The 21331-nt window shown below is 48.2% G+C and overlaps 1 protein-coding gene and 1 long non-coding RNA gene across 2 annotated transcripts in view; both read right to left on the minus strand.

The window, feature by feature from the left end:
* Window positions 1-337: 337 nt before the first annotated feature.
* Window positions 338-21331, minus strand: part of LOC120944949 (galectin-1-like) — a 28985-nt gene continuing 7991 nt past the window's right edge. The window contains exons 2-4 of the mRNA XM_040358724.1: window positions 18635-18693; window positions 4104-4275; window positions 338-911 (exon numbers count right to left, since the gene is read on the minus strand). Coding sequence (XP_040214658.1) covers window positions 768-911; window positions 4104-4275; window positions 18635-18693 — 375 coding nt within the window. The 3' untranslated portion in view covers window positions 338-767. The remainder of the gene's footprint in view (window positions 912-4103; window positions 4276-18634; window positions 18694-21331) is intronic.
* Window positions 1735-3612, minus strand: LOC120944953. Its single transcript, XR_005750526.1, has 2 exons — window positions 3366-3612; window positions 1735-1841 (listed from the first exon to the last, which is right to left on the minus strand). It is a non-coding gene; the product is annotated as an uncharacterized LOC120944953 (long non-coding RNA).

Consider the following 21331-nt stretch of genomic DNA (forward strand, 5'->3'; position numbering starts at 1 on the left):
AAACTGGCCCTTTGTTTCGAAAGTTTGGAGACCCCTGCGTCTAATCTACTATCCTTACACTGAGACAAAAGCTACTCCAGTAACTACTAACCCCAGCCAGCATTTCCCATTCTGGGGTACTACTACATTCACTGCCACAACTACTACCCATACCCTACCACTGCCTATACCGGGCATTTCCACTGCAGCTGCTCTTTTTCTGTATGTAATTTACATAGAGTTGGACCTCGTGAAATTTTAATTTTCTGCATGTAATTTTTGAAAGTTTATGGTTAAAGCTTGGAATAAATATCTGTATACAGCTTTCAGTCTGGAGCCAGAAAAAAATGTAATGATGTAAAAGATCAGAATTTTTTTTATTGGAAAATATAAGAAATCAGACAGAAAATGTTGGTTGCTGTGTGCCATTTAAATGTAATGCAACAAACCTCCAGCAGGGGGGCGTGATGCAGCAGATCTGCTATCGAATTCAGCAATCAATACAAAGTCATTATTAATAAATAATAAATTGATTGGTTTGATCAGCCACAATAGAACTCATTGGATTTTATTTGAAATGTGGATGAAATGAATTTCTAGTAAATGAACTGAGTAAAGCACAATGTATGGTTACATGAGCAGCAAGGGTGCAGATTGGAGGCGGAGGGGGGGGGGCGGGGGGGTTACAAATGAGGATTAAAAATCTTTCCCTCTTTGTCCACTATGGCCATTTCTCAGAGCCTGGATATGGACACGTGGGACAGGTGACTCCTCTGTTTCGGGATTCTTCAGTTTACTATGACGGACTTCAGATGGAGGTTTTTCACGGCCAAGTATGGGATCCCCGTTATGGGCGAGCGGACTGGAAAGGAGAGAGGATTTCCGGTAGGTAATTGTATGATGATCTTGTCTTCCTCAAACGTGAAGGAAACCTGTAAGAGAAGAGGTGGCGCAGCGTCAGCTTGCTGGACTTTAAAAAGTCACTGGGGTAGATTCAGATAGGTTAGCGGATCTACGATCCGCCGGCGCAAGTTTTTGAGGCTAGTGCTTAATTCAGAAAGCACTTACCTCAAAACTTGCGGCGGCGTATCGTAAATCCCCCGACGGAATTCAAATTCCGCGGCTAGGGGGCGTCTACAATTTAAATCAGGCACGTCCCTGCGCCGATTCAACAGCGCATGTGCCGTCCGCGATTTTTCCCATCGCGCAGTGCTCCAAATGACGTCGCTGGTTTCGGCGTGAGCGTAACTTCCGTCCGGCCGTATTCTGAATCGACTTACGCAAACAACATGAAAATTCAAAACTCGGCGCGGGAACGACGGCCATACTTAACATAGGATACCCATCACATAGGAGGGGTAACTATACGCCGGAAAAAGCCGAACGCAAGCGACGTAAAAAAAAAAGCGAGCGGGCGGGCGTTCGTTTCTGAATCGGCGGAACTCCTCATTTGCATATTGGTCGCGTACAAAAAACGAAATGCCACCTAGCGGCCGGCCTGGAATTGCAGCCTAAGATCCGACGGTGTAAGTCACTTACACCTGTCGGATCTTAGGGAGATCTATGCGGAACCTGATTCTATGAATCAGGCGCATAGATACAACAACGTATCAGGAGATACGCCGTCGTATCTCTATCTGAATCTGGGCCAATGAGTGTTGGCCATAAAGACTTCACCACCAAACCGTTCATTTCAACAAAAATCTTTCCATAAGATGATATGTGTATGTAGATTATCTTATGTATGTATTAATGTATTAATGTCTTGCAGATAAATGTTAATGGAAAGGAAAAATGGAAGGAGGAGCTTCTGTGCCGGAATGATTTAGTGACGGATCTCTGAGGACGGTGTATCTCGTCACCTAGGAAAAGTGAATACCCTGCGCTGCCTATAGTGCAATAATGGTAGCTGCTAACACAGCTTATTCAAAAAAGCAAAAGTGACAAAAAAGATATATAAGTGTAGCGCTTAAAGTGATATGTTAAATATCAAAATACCATGATATATATAATAAAATTTACACAGAAATGAATAAATGTGAAACATAAATAAACAGTTTGTGCAACCCTTTGGGAAGAGGGTAATACCAATAAATGAATAATGTAATATACTTGATGTGATATCCAGTGAAATCAAAGTCCAACAAAACTTAGTGTTCAAAATAATTAATAGTATTGAAGTTCATTATTTCCACATTTCATCCAAGTGAGTGAGAAAAAATGAAGAAAATGCGTGACTTGTAGAGCGATGAGATCCCACCACCGGTAAAAGTGCAGGCTTACCAGAACTTATTGACCCCTAGTGGCGTATGCCAAGAGAGGTCAATCAAGGCTTATTATGACGGATGTCAAAACACGATCCTTAGCCAGGAATTGTAGACCCAATTGGATGATGTATCCGTAGATGGAATAGATCCCCAGAGACAGACTGGAACCTGCACTGGTGTAGGGCTCTCACAGCCAATTGGTTCAGTAAAATGGCGGTGCATAAGAAAGAGAAAAGAGAGGTGGCCACATAGCGTAACTCCGTATGCTAAAAAATAGCGAGTTTATTCACAGCTGACAAACTTACATTTGGCTGTTGTAAAGATTTCTTGCATGCAAAAATGGGGCGACAGTGGAGTCCTCCCGACGCGTTTCGTGGTCAAAAGCACATCGTCTGACGATGTGCTTTTGACCACGAAACGCGTCGGGAGGACTCCACTGTCGCCCCATTTTTGCATGCAAGAAATCTTTACAACAGCCAAATGTAAGTTTGTCAGCTGTGAATAAACTCGCTATTTTTTAGCATACGGAGTTACGCTATGTGGCCACCTCTCTTTTCTCTTTCTTATGCACCGCCATTTTACTGAACCAATTGGCTGTGAGAGCCCTACACCAGTGCAGGTTCCAGTCTGTCTCTGGGGATCTATTCCATCTACGGATACATCATCCAATTGGGTCTACAATTCCTGGCTAAGGATCGTGTTTTGACATCCGTCATAATAAGCCTTGATTGACCTCTCTTGGCATACGCCACTAGGGGTCAATAAGTTCTGGTAAGCCTGCACTTTTACCGGTGGTGGGATCTTATCGCTCTACAAGTCACGCATTTTCTTCATTTTTTCTCACTCACTTGGATGAAATGTGGAAATAATGAACTTCAATACTATTAATTATTTTGAACACTAAGTTTTGTTGGACTTTGATTTCACTGGATATCACATCAAGTATATTACATTATTCATTTATTGGTATTACCCTCTTCCCAAAGGGTTGCACAAACTGTTTATTTATGTTTCACATTTATTCATTTCTGTGTAAATTTTATTATATATATCATGGTATTTTGATATTTAACATATCACTTTAAGCGCTACACTTATATATCTTTTTTATCTCGTCACCTAGAACAATGACTGGAGCCCTCAGGAGATTCATTGGTGTTGGCCAGTTTGCAGTGCCGGTATGCCAACCATCATCACCCGGGGTTTCTAGGAGTTCCTTGAGCTGTGGCTGATTAACTTCCCCCATTGGATGGTTCCTGCTTATTTTGGGGCCCAGCACCACTTGGTGGGGCCGGCTTCATGACGACAATGATTTTCGAGCCCCCCGTTTACTTACCTGACCCCTCGAAAGTCCCACGCCGTGAACGCGCAGGCTTCTCGGCCGGCTCCTCGGCTCATTCATTGGTTGATTGAAAGCAGCGCAGCCATTCGCTCGCGCTGCTGTCAATCACATCCAATGATGCGGCGCGCCGGGGGCGAGACCGAGTGATACAGTGAGCGGCTATAGCCGCGGGCTGTATCACTGTAACGCGCCTGCAAGAACTAACCACCATGCGAGCTCGCATGAAGGTGGTTAGTTCTTGTGGATAGGAGCCGAGACAGCTGCTGAGGGACCCAGTGACCCAAGGACCCGAGCTGCACAGTGGAGGTAAGTATAACATGTTTGTTATTTAATTTTTTTTTATCTTTAGTGTTCCTTTAATTGAAGAAGCAGAAGTTAGAAGCTGATTGGCTCCCATGCACAGCTGCATTAGATTTTGTAGTAAATAACCCCCCAACCCAATGTGTCCAATTTGAACAGTGATGTCACTTTGCCCCATCCATCATTTGTCCCGCCCCCTCCCAGTGTAGACTTACCTTGGTGTTTGACCCCTCCTGGAAGGGGAAGAAGCTTTCGGTCTTCCCATCTCCCCAGACACCGTCCACCTTCGTGTTCAAGACTATCTTGCGGATGTCTCCATTGGTGTCAAATCGAGGGTTAAAGTGTAGCACATAATTATTGTCATCCGTTCCCAAGTTTATGGTAAACCTAAAAAGACAGAAACAGCAATTATTCTTCTCAGCGGACCTTGTTGGATATAATACTCGAGTCATTCACCAGGGGGTCCTCCCCTGAGTATCAGAGGGACTTCTTGCACTTGTAATGATAATTCAGGATAGAAAATTATATTAATATTTTCAAAAATCTCAATAATTCAATCTCAATAGAAATTTTTCAAAAAATATATACAGTATGTATATGTAAGGCCTCGTACACACAAGGGGACATGTCCGATGAAAACGGTCCGCGGACCGTTTTCATCGGACATGTTCGCTCGGAGATTTCGGTCTGATGGTTGTACACACCATCAAACCGAAATCCGCGCAGACAGGATACACGGTGACGTGGCCGCGCCGTCGCCGCGACAATGACGCGCGACCCTGGAAGGTCAATGCTTCCACGCATGCTTCGAATCACTTTGACGCATGCGAGGGCTTTCGGCCGAGCGGACATGTCCGGTAAGTCGTACAGACGACCGAACATGTCCGACGGACAGGTTTCCAGCGGATATGTTTCTTAGCATGCTAAGAAACATTCGTCCGCTGGAAACCTGTCCGATCCGCCGGAAAATTGTCCGGTCGGCCGTACACACGACCGAACATGTCCGCGGAAACTGGTCCGCCGGACCAGTTTCAGCAGACATGTTCGGTCGTGTGTACGAGGCCTTAGTATATATGAATTATACCAGCTAATATTTTTGGAGACCTAAAACTATAAATGGCTTGCTTGAAAAGCATTTATAAATAAGCAGGGACTTCCTCCTATCACGGCTCATAGTCTCACCCCACACTATTATTATTATACAGGTTTTATATATTGCGCCAACAGTTTGCGCAGTGCTTAACAAAATGAAGGAAGACATTGCAGTTACATTACAATTTGGTACAAGAGGAATCAGCGTGCCCTGCTAATTTCAATCCAAGAGGGGGGTCATATAAAAGGTTCCTTCCCATAGGAAGCGTTTGCAGTGTGTTGGAGTGGAGATAGATTTAGTGTGTTCACTTTTTGTGTACACAGTGTTAGTATAGTGTGAGTATAGTATAGTGTGTCAGTATAGTGTGAGGATAGTATAGTGTGTCAGTATAGTGTGAATATAGTATAGTGTGAATATAGTATAGTGTGTCAGTATAGTGTGTCAGTATAGTGTGAGTATAGTATAGTGTGTCAGTATAGTGTGTCAGTATAGTGTGAGGATAGTATAGTGTGAATATAGTATAGTGTGTCAGTATAGTGTGAGGATAGTATAGTGTGAGTATAGTATAGTGTGTCAGTATAGTGTGTCAGTATAGTGTGAATATAGTATAGTGTGAATATAGTATAGTGTGTCAGTATAGTGTGTCAGTATAGTGTGAGTATAGTATAGTGTGTCAGTATAGTGTGTCAGTATAGTGTGAGGATAGTATAGTGTGTCAGTATAGTGTGAGTATAGTATAGTGTGTCAGTATAGTGTGAATATAGTATAGTGTGTCAGTATAGTGTGTCAGTATAGTGTGAGTATAGTATAGTGTGTCAGTATAGTGTGAGGATAGTATAGTGTGTCAGTATAGTGTGAGGATAGTATAGTGTGTCAGTATAGTGTGAGTATAGTATAGTGTGTCAGTATAGTGTGAGTATAGTATAGTGTGTCAGTATAGTGTGAGGATAGTGTGTCAGTATAGTGTGAGTATAGTATAGTGTGTCAGTATAGTGTGTCAGTATAGTGTGTCAGTATAGTGTGTCAGTATAGTGTGAGTATAGTATAGTGTGTCAGTATAGTGTGAGTATAGTATAGTGTGTCAGTATAGTGTGAGTATAGTATAGTGTGTCAGTATAGTGTGAGTATAGTATAGTGTGTCAGTATAGTGTGTCAGTATAGTGTGAGTATAGTATAGTGTGTCAGTATAGTGTGAGGATAGTATAGTGTGTCAGTATAGTGTGAGTATAGTATAGTGTGTCAGTATAGTGTGAGTATAGTATAGTGTGTCAGTATAGTGTGAGTATAGTATAGTGTGTCAGTATAGTGTGAGTATAGTATAGTGTGTCAGTATAGTGTGAGTATAGTATAGTGTGTCAGTATAGTGTGAGGATAGTATAGTGTGTCAGTATAGTGTGAGGATAGTATAGTGTGTCAGTATAGTGTGAGGATAGTATAGTGTGTCAGTATAGTGTGAGTATAATATAGTGTGTCAGTATAGTGTGTCAGTATAGTGTGAGTATAGTATAGTGTGTCAGTATAGTGTGAGGATAGTATAGTGTGTCAGTATAGTGTGAGGATAGTATAGTGTGTCAGTATAGTGTGAATATAGTATAGTGTGTCAGTATAGTGTGTCAGTATAGTGTGAGTATAGTATAGTGTGTCAGTATAGTGTGTCAGTATAGTGTGAGGATAGTATAGTGTGTCAGTATAGTGTGAGTATAGTATAGTGTGTCAGTATAGTGTGAGTATAGTATAGTGTGTCAGTATAGTGTGAGGATAGTATAGTGTGTCAGTATAGTGTGTCAGTATAGTGTGTCAGTATAGTGTGAGTATAGTATAGTGTGTCAGTATAGTGTGAGTATAGTATAGTGTGTCAGTATAGTGTGAGTATAGTATAGTGTGTCAGTATAGTGTGAGTATAGTATAGTGTGTCAGTATAGTGTGAGTATAGTATAGTGTGTCAGTATAGTGTGAGGATAGTATAGTGTGTCAGTATAGTGTGAGGATAGTATAGTGTGTCAGTATAGTGTGAGTATAGTATAGTGTGTCAGTATAGTGTGAGGATAGTATAGTGTGTCAGTATAGTGTGAGGATAGTATAGTGTGTCAGTATAGTGTGAGTATAGTATAGTGTGTCAGTATAGTGTGAGTATAGTATAGTGTGTCAGTATAGTGTGAGTATAGTATAGTGTGTCAGTATAGTGTGAGGATAGTATAGTGTGTCAGTATAGTGTGAGGATAGTATAGTGTGTCAGTATAGTGTGAGTATAATATAGTGTGTCAGTATAGTGTGTCAGTATAGTGTGAGGATAGTATAGTGTGAGTATAGTATAGTGTGTCAGTATAGTGTGAGGATAGTATAGTGTGTCAGTATAGTGTGAGGATAGTATAGTGTGAGTATAGTATAGTGTGTCAGTATAGTGTGAGGATAGTATAGTGTGTCAGTATAGTGTGAGTATAGTATAGTGTGTCAGTATAGTGTGTCAGTATAGTGTGAGTATAGTATAGTGTGTCAGTATAGTGTGAGTATAGTATAGTGTGTCAGTATAGTGTGAGTATAATATAGTGTGTCAGTATAGTGTGTCAGTATATTTTGAGTATAGTATAGTGTGTCAGTAAAGTGTGAGTATAGTATAGTGTGTCAGTATAGTGTGAGGATAGTATAGTGTGTCAGTATAGTGTGAGGATAGTATAGTGTGTCAGTATAGTGTGTCAGTATAGTGTGAGGATAGTATAGTGTGTCAGTATAGTGTGAGGATAGTATAGTGTGTCAGTATAGTGTGTCAGTATAGTGTGAGGATAGTATAGTGTGTCAGTATAGTGTGAGGATAGTATAGTGTGTCAGTATAGTGTGTCAGTATAGTGTGAGTATAATATAGTGTGTCAGTATAGTGTGTCAGTATAGTGTGAGTATAGTATAGTGTGTCAGTATAGTGTGTCAGTATAGTGTGAGTATAGTATAGTGTGTCAGTATAGTGTGAGGATAGTATAGTGTGTCAGTATAGTGTGTCAGTATAGTGTGAGTATAGTATAGTGTGTCAGTATAGTGTGAGTATAGTATAGTGTGTCAGTATAGTGTGAGTATAATATAGTGTGTCAGTATAGTGTGTCAGTATAGTGTGAGTATAGTATAGTGTGTCAGTATAGTGTGAGGATAGTATAGTGTGTCAGTATAGTGTGTCAGTATAGTGTGTCAGTATAGTGTGAGTATAGTATAGTGTGTCAGTAAAGTGTGAGTATAGTATAGTGTGTCAGTATAGTGTGTCAGTATAGTGTGTCAGTAAAGTGTGAGTATAGTATAGTGTGTCAGTATAGTGTGAGTATAGTATAGTGTGTCAGTATAGTGTGAGTATAATATAGTGTGTCAGTATAGTGTGTCAGTATAGTGTGAGTATAGTATAGTGTGTCAGTAAAGTGTGAGTATAGTATAGTGTGTCAGTATAGTGTGTCAGTATAGTGTGTCAGTAAAGTGTGAGTATAGTATAGTGTGTCAGTATAGTGTGAGTATAGTATAGTGTGTCAGTATAGTGTGAGGATAGTATAGTGTGTCAGTATAGTGTGTCAGTATAGTGTGAGTATAGTATAGTGTGCCAGTATAGTGTGAGTATAGTATAGTGTGTCAGTAAAGTGTGAGTATAGTATAGTGTGTCAGTATAGTGTGTCAGTATAGTGTGTCAGTAAAGTGTGAGTATAGTATAGTGTGTCAGTATAGTGTGAGGATAGTATAGTGTGTCAGTATAGTGTGAGTATAGTATAGTGTGTCAGTATAGTGTGTCAGTATAGTGTGTCAGTATAGTGTGTCAGTATAGTGTGTCAGTATAGTGTGAGTGTGACAGAACCCACTGTCACTGTGTGTTTTGGAAAGAACTGTGTCCGTGCCTCCTACCGACAGACTATGGGCCAGAAGATACTGGAGACCCAGTACAAGCTGGCATGGATGTAATGTAATGTTACAACCCTTCTCCCCCCACCCCCCCTCTTGTTGCTGTGTCTAATTGTGTTGATTCATGACACATAGACAATGGCCTAGACTGCAGACATCTCTCCGCAGGGGGTGTGTATTGAGGCTGCCTGCTTACCATAAACTCATTGGGTATCTGTAGACTGTTTCAATGTACAAATGTTCAGTTCCCATTGGTTGTTGGCTAAGGGGAATGTCCCTAGCTCTGTGTAACGGTATGTCTTGGAATTTAATAAACAGTTTAAGCTCTGGATGTTTAACCCTCAACACCTGTGTGGATTGTCTCGTGATTGAGGGGTTAAGGGCTGGTTATGGCGAGGTTGCAGGCTGCGGGTGCGTTTGGAGGACAGGAGACACAGGTCTGGCGGATGTGCCCACCTGGGGTATCTGAGATCCGTCACAGTGGTGGCAGCAGTGGGATGTCTCCTGCAGTCCAGGACATCCAAACCACCACCAGGATTCAAGATCTGGGCAGCTGCCGAGGAGCGATACGGGGACCAGCCAGCATGAGAGCGGAGTTCGGGAGGAGGCTGCAAGGCATGCGGAAGAAACATCAGGGACCAGTGACAGAGCGCACCATGCTCGGCTGGGAGGATGTGATCCGCCGGCAACTCTGGCATGAGGCGCTAAGCTACGAGCGGCGCCAGCAGGGGAAGATCCTTCCCTCCTCCTCAGAGATGTACTGGATGCAGTACCGTGCACGAGAGGTGTTCCTGAGGGAACGACCGCGAGATGATTGGAAGACGGAGCTCGGAAGATTGGTCCAGGAGGAGATGAAGCTGGACGCCAGCTACAGAGCCCTCCGGTGGTTCGCGGCTCAACTGTGGCCAAGTACAGCAGATGGCAGCACGACAGAAGGCGTTGGCTACGGCGGCGTGGGGCTGCTCCATCAAAAAATGTACGGAGACCCAGACTTTGGGAGCGATGAGGAGTGGAGGCTGGAAAACATCCTGGACTTCCGAGATGAGGTGCTGGACCTCCCCGAAGAGGCGTGTGACCCGGAGGAATTGGAGTTCCTGGTTGAGCAGGAATGGGAGCTCGAGATTGCCTACAAGCGACTGTTTGACGGTAACCAGCAGCCTGGCATGGCTCCCGTTGCCTGGGACTGTCCACGAGAAATTGCAGACAGTCAAAAAGATGAGGAGCAAATGGGGCCAGGGGTGACCCTACGTTTTCCCGTCCTTACCGCAATGGAAGAAGCAGCGATGATACAGAGGGCACTGCGAGTGCTAGAATGCCGGAACGCAACGGAGGTTTCCCAGGCAGCGAGAAGCATTAAGGTCTCAGAAAGAGGAGTTGAGACAGGCGCTGGAAGGCTGGGAAATGGTGATCAGCAGCAAGTCCAGAGTATCTCATCTGGTGCCCCAGCAGAAACGCTGGCTACAGGGCAGAGTGCCCCTGGCATCTGCCCAGCATCAGAAAAAGAGTTGGATCCGGAGAGTCTGAGAGAGGATCTGCGTGAGCTGTTTCCCCAACAGCAGATATCCCCACCGGGAGTAGAGGAAGCGATTCTCCCTCCCCAGCAATTGGACACTACCCCAGTGTTTATCCCCCCAGCAGAAGCGCTGGCTACGGGGCAGAGTGCCGCTGGCCTCTGCCCACCCTCAGAGTTAGATCCAGGGAGTCCGAGGGATGACCTCAGTGAGCTGTTTCCCCAGCACTTGGACACTACCCCAGTGTTTGTCCCCCCAGCAGAAGCGCTGGCTACGGGGCAGAGTGCCGCTGGCCTCTGCCCACCCTCAGAGTTAGATCCAGGGAGTCCGAGGGAGGACCTCAGTGAGCTGTTTCCCCAGCACTTGGACACTACCCCAGTGTTTATCCCCCCAGCAGAAGCGTTGGCTATGGGGCAGAGTTCTGCTGGCCCCTGCCCAGCCCTCAGTATGTTTTTGGAGGGTTTGGGAGACAGCCCCTGTCAGAAGTCACCCCAGTGGCTGGTCACAGAACCGGCAGGGGAGAAAACCCTTCCCCCTCTCCAGTGGCTGTACCCAACTTTTGCATATGTCCCCCCGGCAGAAGCGCTGGCTATAGGACAGAGCGCTGATGGTCTCTGCCCAGCATCAGAACAAGAGATGAAGAATCCGGGAGATAGTCCCTGCAAGATACCTTCTCAGCGGCTGGTAACTACACCAGGAGAAAAGCAAGTACCTTTTCCTCCCAAAATGCATAGCCCTACCAGCCTATGTTCCCTCCCAGCTGAAGCGCTGTCATTGGGGCAGAGGATTATTCAGCTCCCTCCAATATCTGCAACCCAGCCCCGGATCAGAGGAGTGCAGACAGCTGTTCCCACTCTGCAGCGGCTGTTTTTATTCATGGGAGACCCTATGTGCAGTTTTGCTCCCCAGCGCCAGAGTCGTACTTTTACTTTTCCTGGTTGCCTGGGGTGGAAGTTTGTGACTAACGCAGGTCCAGACCAGTTGGGGGTCAGGAACCTGGTTAGTCTGTTTTTAAAAGGGGAGAAATGTGACAGAACCCACTGTCACTGTGTGTTTTGGAAAGAACTGTGTCCGTGCCTCCTACCGACAGACTATGGGCCAGAAGATACTGGAGACCCAGTACAAGCTGGCATGGATGTAATGTAATGTTACAACCCTTCTCCCCCCACCCCCCCTCTTGTTGCTGTGTCTAATTGTGTTGATTCATGACACATAGACAATGGCCTAGACAGGGAGGCCTGGAGCAAAAAGACAGCAAGAATAGCAGAGGGCCGGGCATGACAGTGTGTCTAGTGACACAGGCAGGTTCAGGCATCGTGGATGGGGGAGGTGTGAGGAGCAGGATTGGTTGGGAGAGGGGTGTGGTGCTAGGTGGAGCAGGATTGGCTAAGAGTTGAGTGGGGGAGCTAGGAGAGCAGGATTGGGCACAAGAGGCAGGGGAGTGGCAATATAAAAGTGCGGGGCGGGGCCAGCGAGGTCAGTTGCAGCTTGGAGAGCACAGAGGAATCAGCTTTTCCTCCTGCTCCCGGAATCCAAGATGGCGGCCGTGGACCTCGTGCTGGCGCGTTTGCGGGCGGAAGCTGCGACTCGGGGTGCAGATTGGTTGGAGAGGAGGGCAGCGGAGTGGGTCTCTGAGCAGGCGAGCGGTTCGGGCGGCGGTGAGTTGACCCCACGCGGGCGGAGGTCGCGGCCTCCGGCCCGCTATTCGCCGGGGCCTTCAACAAGGGCTGGGAAGGGGGCGCGGAGCCCTCCGGGGGGGCGGTCGGCCCCCCCGCCGAAGCGGGTGACTCGGAGCGAAGCGGAGGGGACCGAGCAGGACACACGCCGCCGACCTCCGTCGGTGGGCGGGGCCACGGGCCGTTTTGGTGCCGCTTCCTCGTCTGCGGGCGGTGGGGGGGGGACGCCTTCTAACTCCACGGCGGGAACGGGGGCTGCAAAGGGCAAACAGAAGGCCTCAGATCCACCAGGCACGGCCGCGGGGCCCTCTTCACGTGGGGTCGGCGGTTCCGCTGGTGGGCGGGGCGCGGCGCAGAAAAAATCGGGCGGTGGAGATCGGAGGGGGGTCACAGAGACGGCGTCGGGTGGTCTGCCTGCTGCAACAACGCGGGGCAGAGGAGCAGTGAAGGGCCGGCTGGAACGGAGGGAAGACTCCGGGGCCTCCAGGTCACCTTCGCCTGGGGGTCTGTCGGCCGCACCGATCCCAGTCGGGGAGGACAGGTCGGGGGGCGAGGTATCGGATGACGAGGAGGAAGGAGATGAGCCAGAGCGTGAGCCAGCGGTGGAGGTCCGGTCTACGGCAGCGGGAGCATCTCCCGGCAGGCCTGGTAAGTCCACTACCTTACAGGTATCTTCTTTAACTGACGCATTATTTGATCTGTTGGGGGTGGGAAGGGGGGGGGTGTCTGCACCTCCGCCGCCGGTGGCGGTGGCTGCACCGGTGGTGGCGGGCGTCGCGCCTGCCGCCTCCGGGTCCGACGCCTTGTTGAATGAGCTGGTGGGGGGCCTCAGGGAGCTTTTGGGCCGGGTGGCTGCGGTACAGGGCCCTTCGCCGCAGGTGGCCCCGTGGGCACCTGTGGCTGCGGGCGTGACTGGGGGGGATGCTCTGGCCGGGGGGGGGGTTGCGTCTCTGCAGCCCCCCCCGGTGGCCCCTGCAGCGGGTCAGGTGGTAACGGAGAAGACAAAGGCAGGGGGGGCCCCGGAGGTGGTGACTCGTTCCGATCTGGTACGTATTGCGGACGCGGCGAGGGGCGAGGTTTATATCTGCTATGAGTGTCCGTTGGGGGCCCATTTGAAACAAGAGGTCAAGGACAAAATTTACAAGAGCGAATATGTGGAGATCTTCTCCCTGTTGCCGTTGGAGAAATTCAACCTCGACAGGGTGAAGCCGGATGATTCTAAAAAAGAGGATGAGGAGAAGAGGCGTTATAGGCTGATTCCACGCACTTTCGTTAACTGGCTTCAGGCGTTCGCCATTATGGCTAGCGTCGTCGGCGAGAAAAACCCCGAGCATTGCTCGGCGTTGTTCGGGTACATGGATTCCATCGGGGAGGCGCACCGGGTGTACGGGGGGTCGGCTTGGCTCAGGTACGATGAGCAGTTCCGTCAGCGGCGGGCGGTTAGGCCCTCTCTTCGCTGGGATCAGAAGGATATCAGCCTCTGGATGCGGCTCATGGCGGCGGCTAAGGCCCCGGCGCAGTCTTTTCACGGGGGGGGCCGGGGGTGCGACCTCCTCAGGACCGTCGGCCGGAAAAAAGTGGGGAGTTTGCTGGCAGTTCAATGAGAACGCCTGCAAATTCGGAGGATCGTGCAAATTCAAACACGAGTGCTCAGGGTGTGGGGGATCCCACCCCGCAGCCAAGTGTTTTAAAAAAGGTAAGCGGGCCGGTGACGCTGCTCAAAAAAGGGACGACTCCGGTGAGGGAGGAAAGGATGCGTCCTTTTCTAAATAGGTACCCAGATAGGGCGGCGGCGGAACTATTGTCCTCGGGGTTCAGGGACGGTTTCAAGATACCGTGTTCACTGGCGGTGGTGCCGCCGGTGGCGCGGAATTTGAAATCGGCTCTCCTTCATCCGGGGGTGGTGGGGGAAAAGTTGGGCAAGGAAGTGGCACTAGGCCGGATGGGCGGGCCGTTTGCGGCCCCACCCCTGCCGGAGCTGGTGGTATCTCCGTTGGGGGTGGTGCCTAAGAAGGAACCGAACAAATTACGTCTTATTCACCACCTGTCATTCCCGAAAGGGGGCTCGGTCAATGACTTTATCGATCCGGAAGCCTGCACGGTGTCCTACACGTCATTTGATGCGGCGGTCCGGTGGGTGCGGCGGTACGGAAGTGGGGCTCTCATGGCCAAGGCGGACATCGAATCCGCATTTCGGTTGTTGCCGGTGCATCCCGACTGTTTTAGGCTGTTGGGATGTTGCTGGCAGGGCCAGTATTATGTTGACCAGTGTCTACCCATGGGCTGCTCCATCTCCTGTGCGCTGTTTGAGACCTTCAGTTCCTTTTTGGAATGGGTGGTCAGGGATGTATCAGGCCTGGACTCGATCATTCACTATCTGGATGACTATCTTTGCGTGGGGCCGCCTTCCTCTGGTGTGTGTGCGACTCTACTGTCAACGTTGCAGCACATTGCGGGACGTTTTGGCGTGCCATTGGCGGCCGACAAGACGGAAGGCCCCACGACGGAGATTAGTTTCCTGGGTATAGTGATCGATTCGGAGGCAATGGAGTGTCGCCTTCCCAGGGATAAGCTCGAGGCCATGAAAACAGAAGTCAGGGCGTTTCAGGGCTTGCGTAAGGTGCAGCTTAGGGCCTTGCAGTCTCTGCTGGGCAAACTAAATTTCGCCTGTAGGATTATTCCCATGGGCAGAATATTTTGCCGACGGCTGTCGGCGGCTACGGCAGGGGCGAAGGCCCCCACTCATTTCATTCGCTTGTCTAAGGATCACCGGGAGGACTTGAAGGTATGGTATGAGTTCCTGACGTCCTACAACGGCAGGTCGATGTGGCAGTCCGGTCCGGTGAGTAATTTTGACGTGGAACTGGTGACGGATGCAGCAGGGTCTACAGGCTATGGGGCTTTCTTCAAGGGGCAGTGGAGCGCGGAACCTTGGCCTCAGTCTTGGGTGGAGGCAGGCTTTCTCCGGAACCTGGTGCTGCTGGAACTGTTTCCAGTGGTGTTGGCTATTGAGCTTTGGGGGGAGGCCTGCAGCAACCTTAAACTGAGGCTAAATTGTGACAACATGGGAGTGGTCCAGGTGGTGAACCGCATGTCCGCGTCATCACAACCGGTCATTCGGCTCATGCGGCAGTTAGTGTTGAGGTGTTTACAACTGAACATTTTCATTTATGCCGTGCATATCCCGGGCGTGGAGAACACGCTGGCTGACTCCTTGTCTCGTTTTCAGTGGGACAAGTTCAGAGAGCTGGCCCCGGCCGCGGAGGCTGTCGGGGTTCCGTGCCCGGGCTGGATTTGGGAGCTGGCGCTGGAATAGCCGCCTCGTGGATAAAGCAGTCAGTTAGCTCTGCCACATGGTCGGCATACGTCAAGGTATGGAAGGAATGGTTGGAGTTGGGTGCCGAAGCTGGGGTCTCTAGCGGGGGGCCGGATGATCGTTTACAGGTAATTTACTTGGTAGCCAGGAACATGGAACGAAGGGTGTCCGTGTCCGCCATTGAGAAAAAATTGGCGGGTTTGGCGTTCTTTTTCAAGCTGGTGGGGGGGGTGGATTGGACTAAGGACTTCTGGGTGAAACAGGCTGTGAAAGGCTACAGGAAAGGGCGCAAGGTGCAGGATAACAGGAGGCCGGTCTCTTTTTCCAATTTGGTAGGTATCAGGGAGGTCCTGGACGGGGTTTGTACTGGGCGCTATGAATGCCTACTATTCGCGGCGGCTTTTTCGCTGGTGTTCTACGGGGCGTTCCGCATCAGTGAATTGGTTAGCCCCTCTCGCCTGAGGGCCGGGGGGCTGATGCAGGAAGATGTGTGGATAGCGGAAGACAAGGTGGGTATTCGGCTGCGCCGATCAAAAACCGATCAGAGGGGCAGAGGGGTGGACGTGGTTCTCTTTTCCTTGCCGGGGGCCAGAGTGTGCCCAGTGGCAGCGGTCAAGGCCTTTTTGGAAGTCAGGCCAGAAGGGGGCGGGCCGTTTCTTAAGCACGAGGATGGGTCCTTTTTGTCCAAGTTCCAATTTGTGGCGGTTTTTCGTAGGTGCTTGCAAAGACTAGGCTTGGACGGTTCCGGGTTTTCGTCTCACTCTTTCCGAATCGGGGCGGCTACCGAAGCTGCCAGGTGCGGGATGAACGAGGCGGCAGTGCGGAAGATCGGGAGGTGGGAGTCTCGGAGGTTCCGTTTGTACGTTCGGCCACAGTTAGTGGTCGGTTAATGGGAGGGGGTGAGCTAACAGGGGGGGGGGGGGGTTTCGCCTTAGCAGGTGTTTTTGTTTCATTGGTGAGCAGTGTGGCTTGTTTGTTTCATTTCAGATGGAGGGACTGCACGCCTCGTCTGGATTGTTGGACATTCGTATGTTTGCTGGGGGGCAAGGAGGGCGGATGAGAAGCCGGACGGCAGGCAGCTGGGTATTTCCAGGAGGGAGGCGGTGTTGCGGTGGCTGGGGATACTGGGGATGATGTGGGGTAGGGTGCTCCCGGAGGTCGAGAGGTACGCCCGACTAGACAGGCCCCCTGATGTGCTGGTGATACACGCAGGGGGGAATGATTTTGGGGTCCGTAAAATCAGGGCTCTGATCACGGACATCAAAGCAGACATGGAGCGGCTGCGAGCGGCCTTTCCGGGGACAGTGCTGGTGTGGTCGGACATTGTTGCCCGCACACAATGGCGCAAGGCTCGGTCCGTGACCAAGCTCAATAGAGCCAGGACGCGGGTTAATCGGGTGGTAGGAAAATTTGTGGCACGCCTTGGGGGGCTGGTGGTACGCCATCAGGAACTGGAGACCAACGTGGGCATGTATCTGAGGAGGGACGGGGTTCATCTGACGGATGTGGGGATCGCTCTTTGGTCTATGGGGATACAAGAAGGGATTCAGAGAGCGCTGAGGGTGTGTGGGGGCCCTTAAAGGTGGAGGTGTCATCCTTTCGGGCTGTGGCGGTTATTTCTGTTGGTCTTTTATGGTGGCAGTAGAAAACGTGTGAAAACGGGGGTGTGGGGCTCATCAGTATATGGGCCCCTTAGGTATTCCAGCGAAAGGTTAGTTGGAATACGGTAATGTTTGCACTGCGGGCTGGGGTTGTCTCCGAGCGCACTACACGGACTGGAGGCCTAAGTTTAATGTTTGCTCGCAGTGCATTGTTCATACTGTTATATAGTGTAAAATGTGGAGACCGGGGGGCTGCCAGAAAAGACCAACAGAGTGGGGTTATTGTATGTGATTGATGTGTTGGATATTTATGTTTCATTTAATTTTGGAGTTTTGGATATCGATTATGTTTTAATAAAATAGGCTGTTGTGGCCAGTTTACTCCAAAGCAAAGGTGTGGTCTCTTTACTATATAGTTAAGTGGGGGACAATTAAGGGGTGGAGTATCCTGGGGTCTCAACGGTCTAGGTATTGGGTCACATCTGGGCTACACTAGTCATGCAGACATCTCTCCGCAGGGGGTGTGTATTGAGGCTGCCTGCTTACCATAAACTTATTGGGTATCTGTAGACTGTTTCAATGTACAAATGTTCAGTTCCCATTGGTTGTTGGCTAAGGGGAATGTCCCTAGCTCTGTGTAACTGTATGTCTTGGAATTTAATAAACAGTTTAAGCTCTGGATGTTTAACCCTCAACACCTGTGTGGATTGTCTCGTGATTGAGGGGTTAAGGGCTGGTTATGGCGAGGTTGCAGGCTGCGGGTGCGTTTGGAGGACAGGAGACACAGGTCTGGCGGATGTGCCCACCTGGGGTATCTGAGATCCGTCACGGTGAGTATAGTATAGTGTGTCAGTATAGTGTGAGGGTAGTATAGTGTGTCAGTATAGTGTGAGTATAGTATAGTGTGTCAGTATAGTGTGTCAGTATAGTGTGTCAGTATAGTGTGTCAGTATAGTGTGTCAGTATAGTGTGAGGATAGTATAGTGTGTCAGTATAGTGTGAGTATAGTATAGTGTGTCAGTAAAGTGTGAGGATAGTATAGTGTGTCAGTATAGTGTGTCAGTATAGTGTGAGTATAGTATAGTGTGTCAGTATAGTGTGAATATAGTATAGTGTGTCAGTATAGTGTGAGTATAGTATAGTGTGTCAGTATAGTGTGAGGATAGTATAGTGTGTCAGTATAGTGTGAGTATAGTATAGTGTGTCAGTATAGTGTGTCAGTATAGTGTGAGTATAGTATAGTGTGTCAGTATAGTGTGTCAGTATAGTGTGAGTATAGTATAGTGTGTCAGTATAGTGTGTCAGTATAGTGTGTCAGTATAGTGTGAGTATAGTATAGTGTGTCAGTATAGTGTGAATATAGTATAGTGTGTCAGTATAGTGTGAGGATAGTATAGTGTGTCAGTATAGTGTGAGTATAGTATAGTGTGTCAGTATAGCATACCTCCCAACAGTCCCGGATTGGGCGGGGCGTTCCAGCATCTGCACCTTTGTGCAGAGATAAATTTGCTCTGAGCAAAACAATCTGATGTCCGGTATTATTTCAGGGACCCCCACACCCCAAATTCCCAGCGGGGGGTCAGTAGGATGTACACAGAGAACACTTTACTACTTTTGGAAAATTCCAGTATTATACAGAAAACAGATGTATATTGTATAATAAGAAGTCTAGAACCAGGACTTACGCTTTACAGTCCACCGGAATGAAGCCCTCCACCTCAATGTAGTAACCAGGTCTGAACGTCTGTATGAGAGAAAGGAGAGAATTATTACACCCTGTATAATAGAGAGGGGGGGGGGGGTTATTACACCCTGTATAATAGAGAGAGGGGGGATTATTACACCCTGTATAATAGAGGGGGGGGGGGTTATTACACCCTGTATAATAGAGAGGGGGGGGATTATTACACCCTGTATAATAGAGGGGGGGGGGTTATTACACCCTGTATAATAGAGAGAGGGGGGATTATTACACCCTGTATAATAGAGGGGGGGGTGATTATTACACCCTGTATAATAGAGAGGGGGGGTGATTATTACAACCTGTATAATAGAGAGAGGGGGGATTATTACACCCTGTATAATAGGGGGGGGGGGTTATTACACCCTGTATAATAGAGGGGGGGGGGTGATTATTACACCCTGTATAATAGAGAGGGGGGATTATTACACCCTGTATAATAGAGAGAGGGGGGATTATTACACCCTGTATAATAGAGGGGGGGGGGGTTATTACACCCTGTATAATAGAGGGGGGGTGATTATTACACCCTGTATAATAGAGAGGGGGGGATTATTACAACCTGTATAATAGAGAGGGGGGGATTATTACACCCTGTATAATAGAGAGGGGGGGGATTATTACACCCTGTATAATAGAGGGGGGATTATTACACCCTGTATAATAGAGGGGGGGGTTATTACACCCTGTATAATAGAGTGGGGGTGATTATTACACCCTGTATAATAGAGAGGGGGGGATTATTACACCCTGTATAATAGAGAGGGGGGGATTATTACACCCTGTATAATAGAGGGGGGGGATTATTACACCCTGTATAATAGAGGGGGGATTATTACACCCTGTATAATAGAGAGGGGGGATTATTACACCCTGTATAATAGAGGGGGGGGGGTTATTACACCCTGTATAATAGAGGGGGGGATTATTACACCCTGTAAAATAGAGAGGGGGGATTATTACACCCTGTATAATAGAGAGGGGGGGATTATTACACCCTGTATAAAAGAGGGGGGATTATTACACCCTGTATAATAGAGAGGGGGGATTATTACACCCTGTATAATAGAGGGGGGATTATTACATTTTTTGTACAATATCACAGTAATTGACAAGATCTGAGGCCCTGACGAAGCGGGTCAGCCCGTAAAACGTGTTGGCTACAAAGATACAGATCTCAAGACCTGGACGATACTATCCTGGACAACCAATGAGATCATTTGTTTTTAAAACAAGCCTCTTTTTAGATTGTGTGATACTTTGAATGTTTGTTTATTATACCTAAGGAGGTACATGTCAAGTGCCAAATAAATTTTGCATTCCTATATTTGTGTAAATTGTTGTTGATGACTCCTTCTTTTAAGCCAGTTATTTGCTAATATATGTTTTGGTTGAAATGCTTTACTGCTAGTTCAACTTTGTTATTAACCAATTGGCACCCACCATTTCTAAGAACTACAGTCTTCTGTCTTTGGGGACCAAAGGTTTTTAGTGGGGGGGGGGGGTGTAACGGCTACCCAAGTAGTGTGAGGGTCTCAGCCGTTGGAGACGTCCTTTTCCCTGGCAAGCTGCGATATGCAGGTACCGCCGGTATATCCCATCGAACGCCCTTCCAAGAAACGAGACGGGCTACGTTTGAAGGGTCAAGCAGACTCACTTTATTTGCCACATTTTTCCTCCTTATATCTGGTTACAACTGTACAGAAACAAATGACACTCCCCCCCCCCAGGGGGGACTTCAATACACACACTTTGAAACAATGACACTCCCTTGAGCCAATCAGCCGCTAGCCGTTTTGGCTCCTTAACTTGATCAGACAATAGAATTCAATTAACCTTTAAAACAATTATCACTCACACATAATCCCCATCAGCATACACCTCACAGGAGGCTGTTTACCTACACAAAAGAGAGAGTTCATTAGCTATGCAAAGGGAACATTAGCATTCAGCAATGAAAGAGACCCTTTGTCCAGTTAACCCTTTGAGCTCAGAATACAATGTGGTACATCCAATTGTGACAAGCCATGCAGTTCCTTGTAGTCCTCATGAAGATTATAACTGTCCCGGCAGCATAGTCCATGATCCGTTACACTGCCCCCCTTTTGTGGAACACTCCGGCAGACCCGGATTGATCCTTTTCGGATCAACTTGGGGATGTCCGGTCTGCTGTTAGGGTAAAAGTTCCGTTTGCCTGGACAGTCCGTCGGCCTTCCCATTGGCTTACCAGGTCGGTAGCTGATGGTGACGGTGAATAATAGAATTCAGTTCTGGAACAGTCACTTGCTTTGCTCTCTCAATGGCTCCCAAAACCTGTTGCTGATGCTCTTGGGACAGATACGGCACCACCTGGATGCAAATCCCATTTAATCTTTTGACAATTTCCGCCTGTTTGTGCATTTCAATGTTCAAGCCCCGGGACATCTCATAATACGTGACATAGTGTCGTTGCATCTCTGATTTCTCACTGGCCAACTTGTCACATTCCCATTTTAGACTGTGATATTGTGCCGGATCTACAGTACATGTCGGGGAAGGTAGTCTTACCCGGTTCTCAGCAGCAAGCGGGTTGATTCCAGCAACGCGGGTGGTCACGGGACAAGCAGCAGCAGGTGTAGGTAAATAAGCCGAAGTCAGAGGG

The sequence above is a fragment of the Rana temporaria genome, chromosome 7 (assembly GCF_905171775.1).
Source record: "Rana temporaria chromosome 7, aRanTem1.1, whole genome shotgun sequence".
NCBI classification, from domain to species: Eukaryota; Metazoa; Chordata; class Amphibia; order Anura; family Ranidae; genus Rana; species Rana temporaria.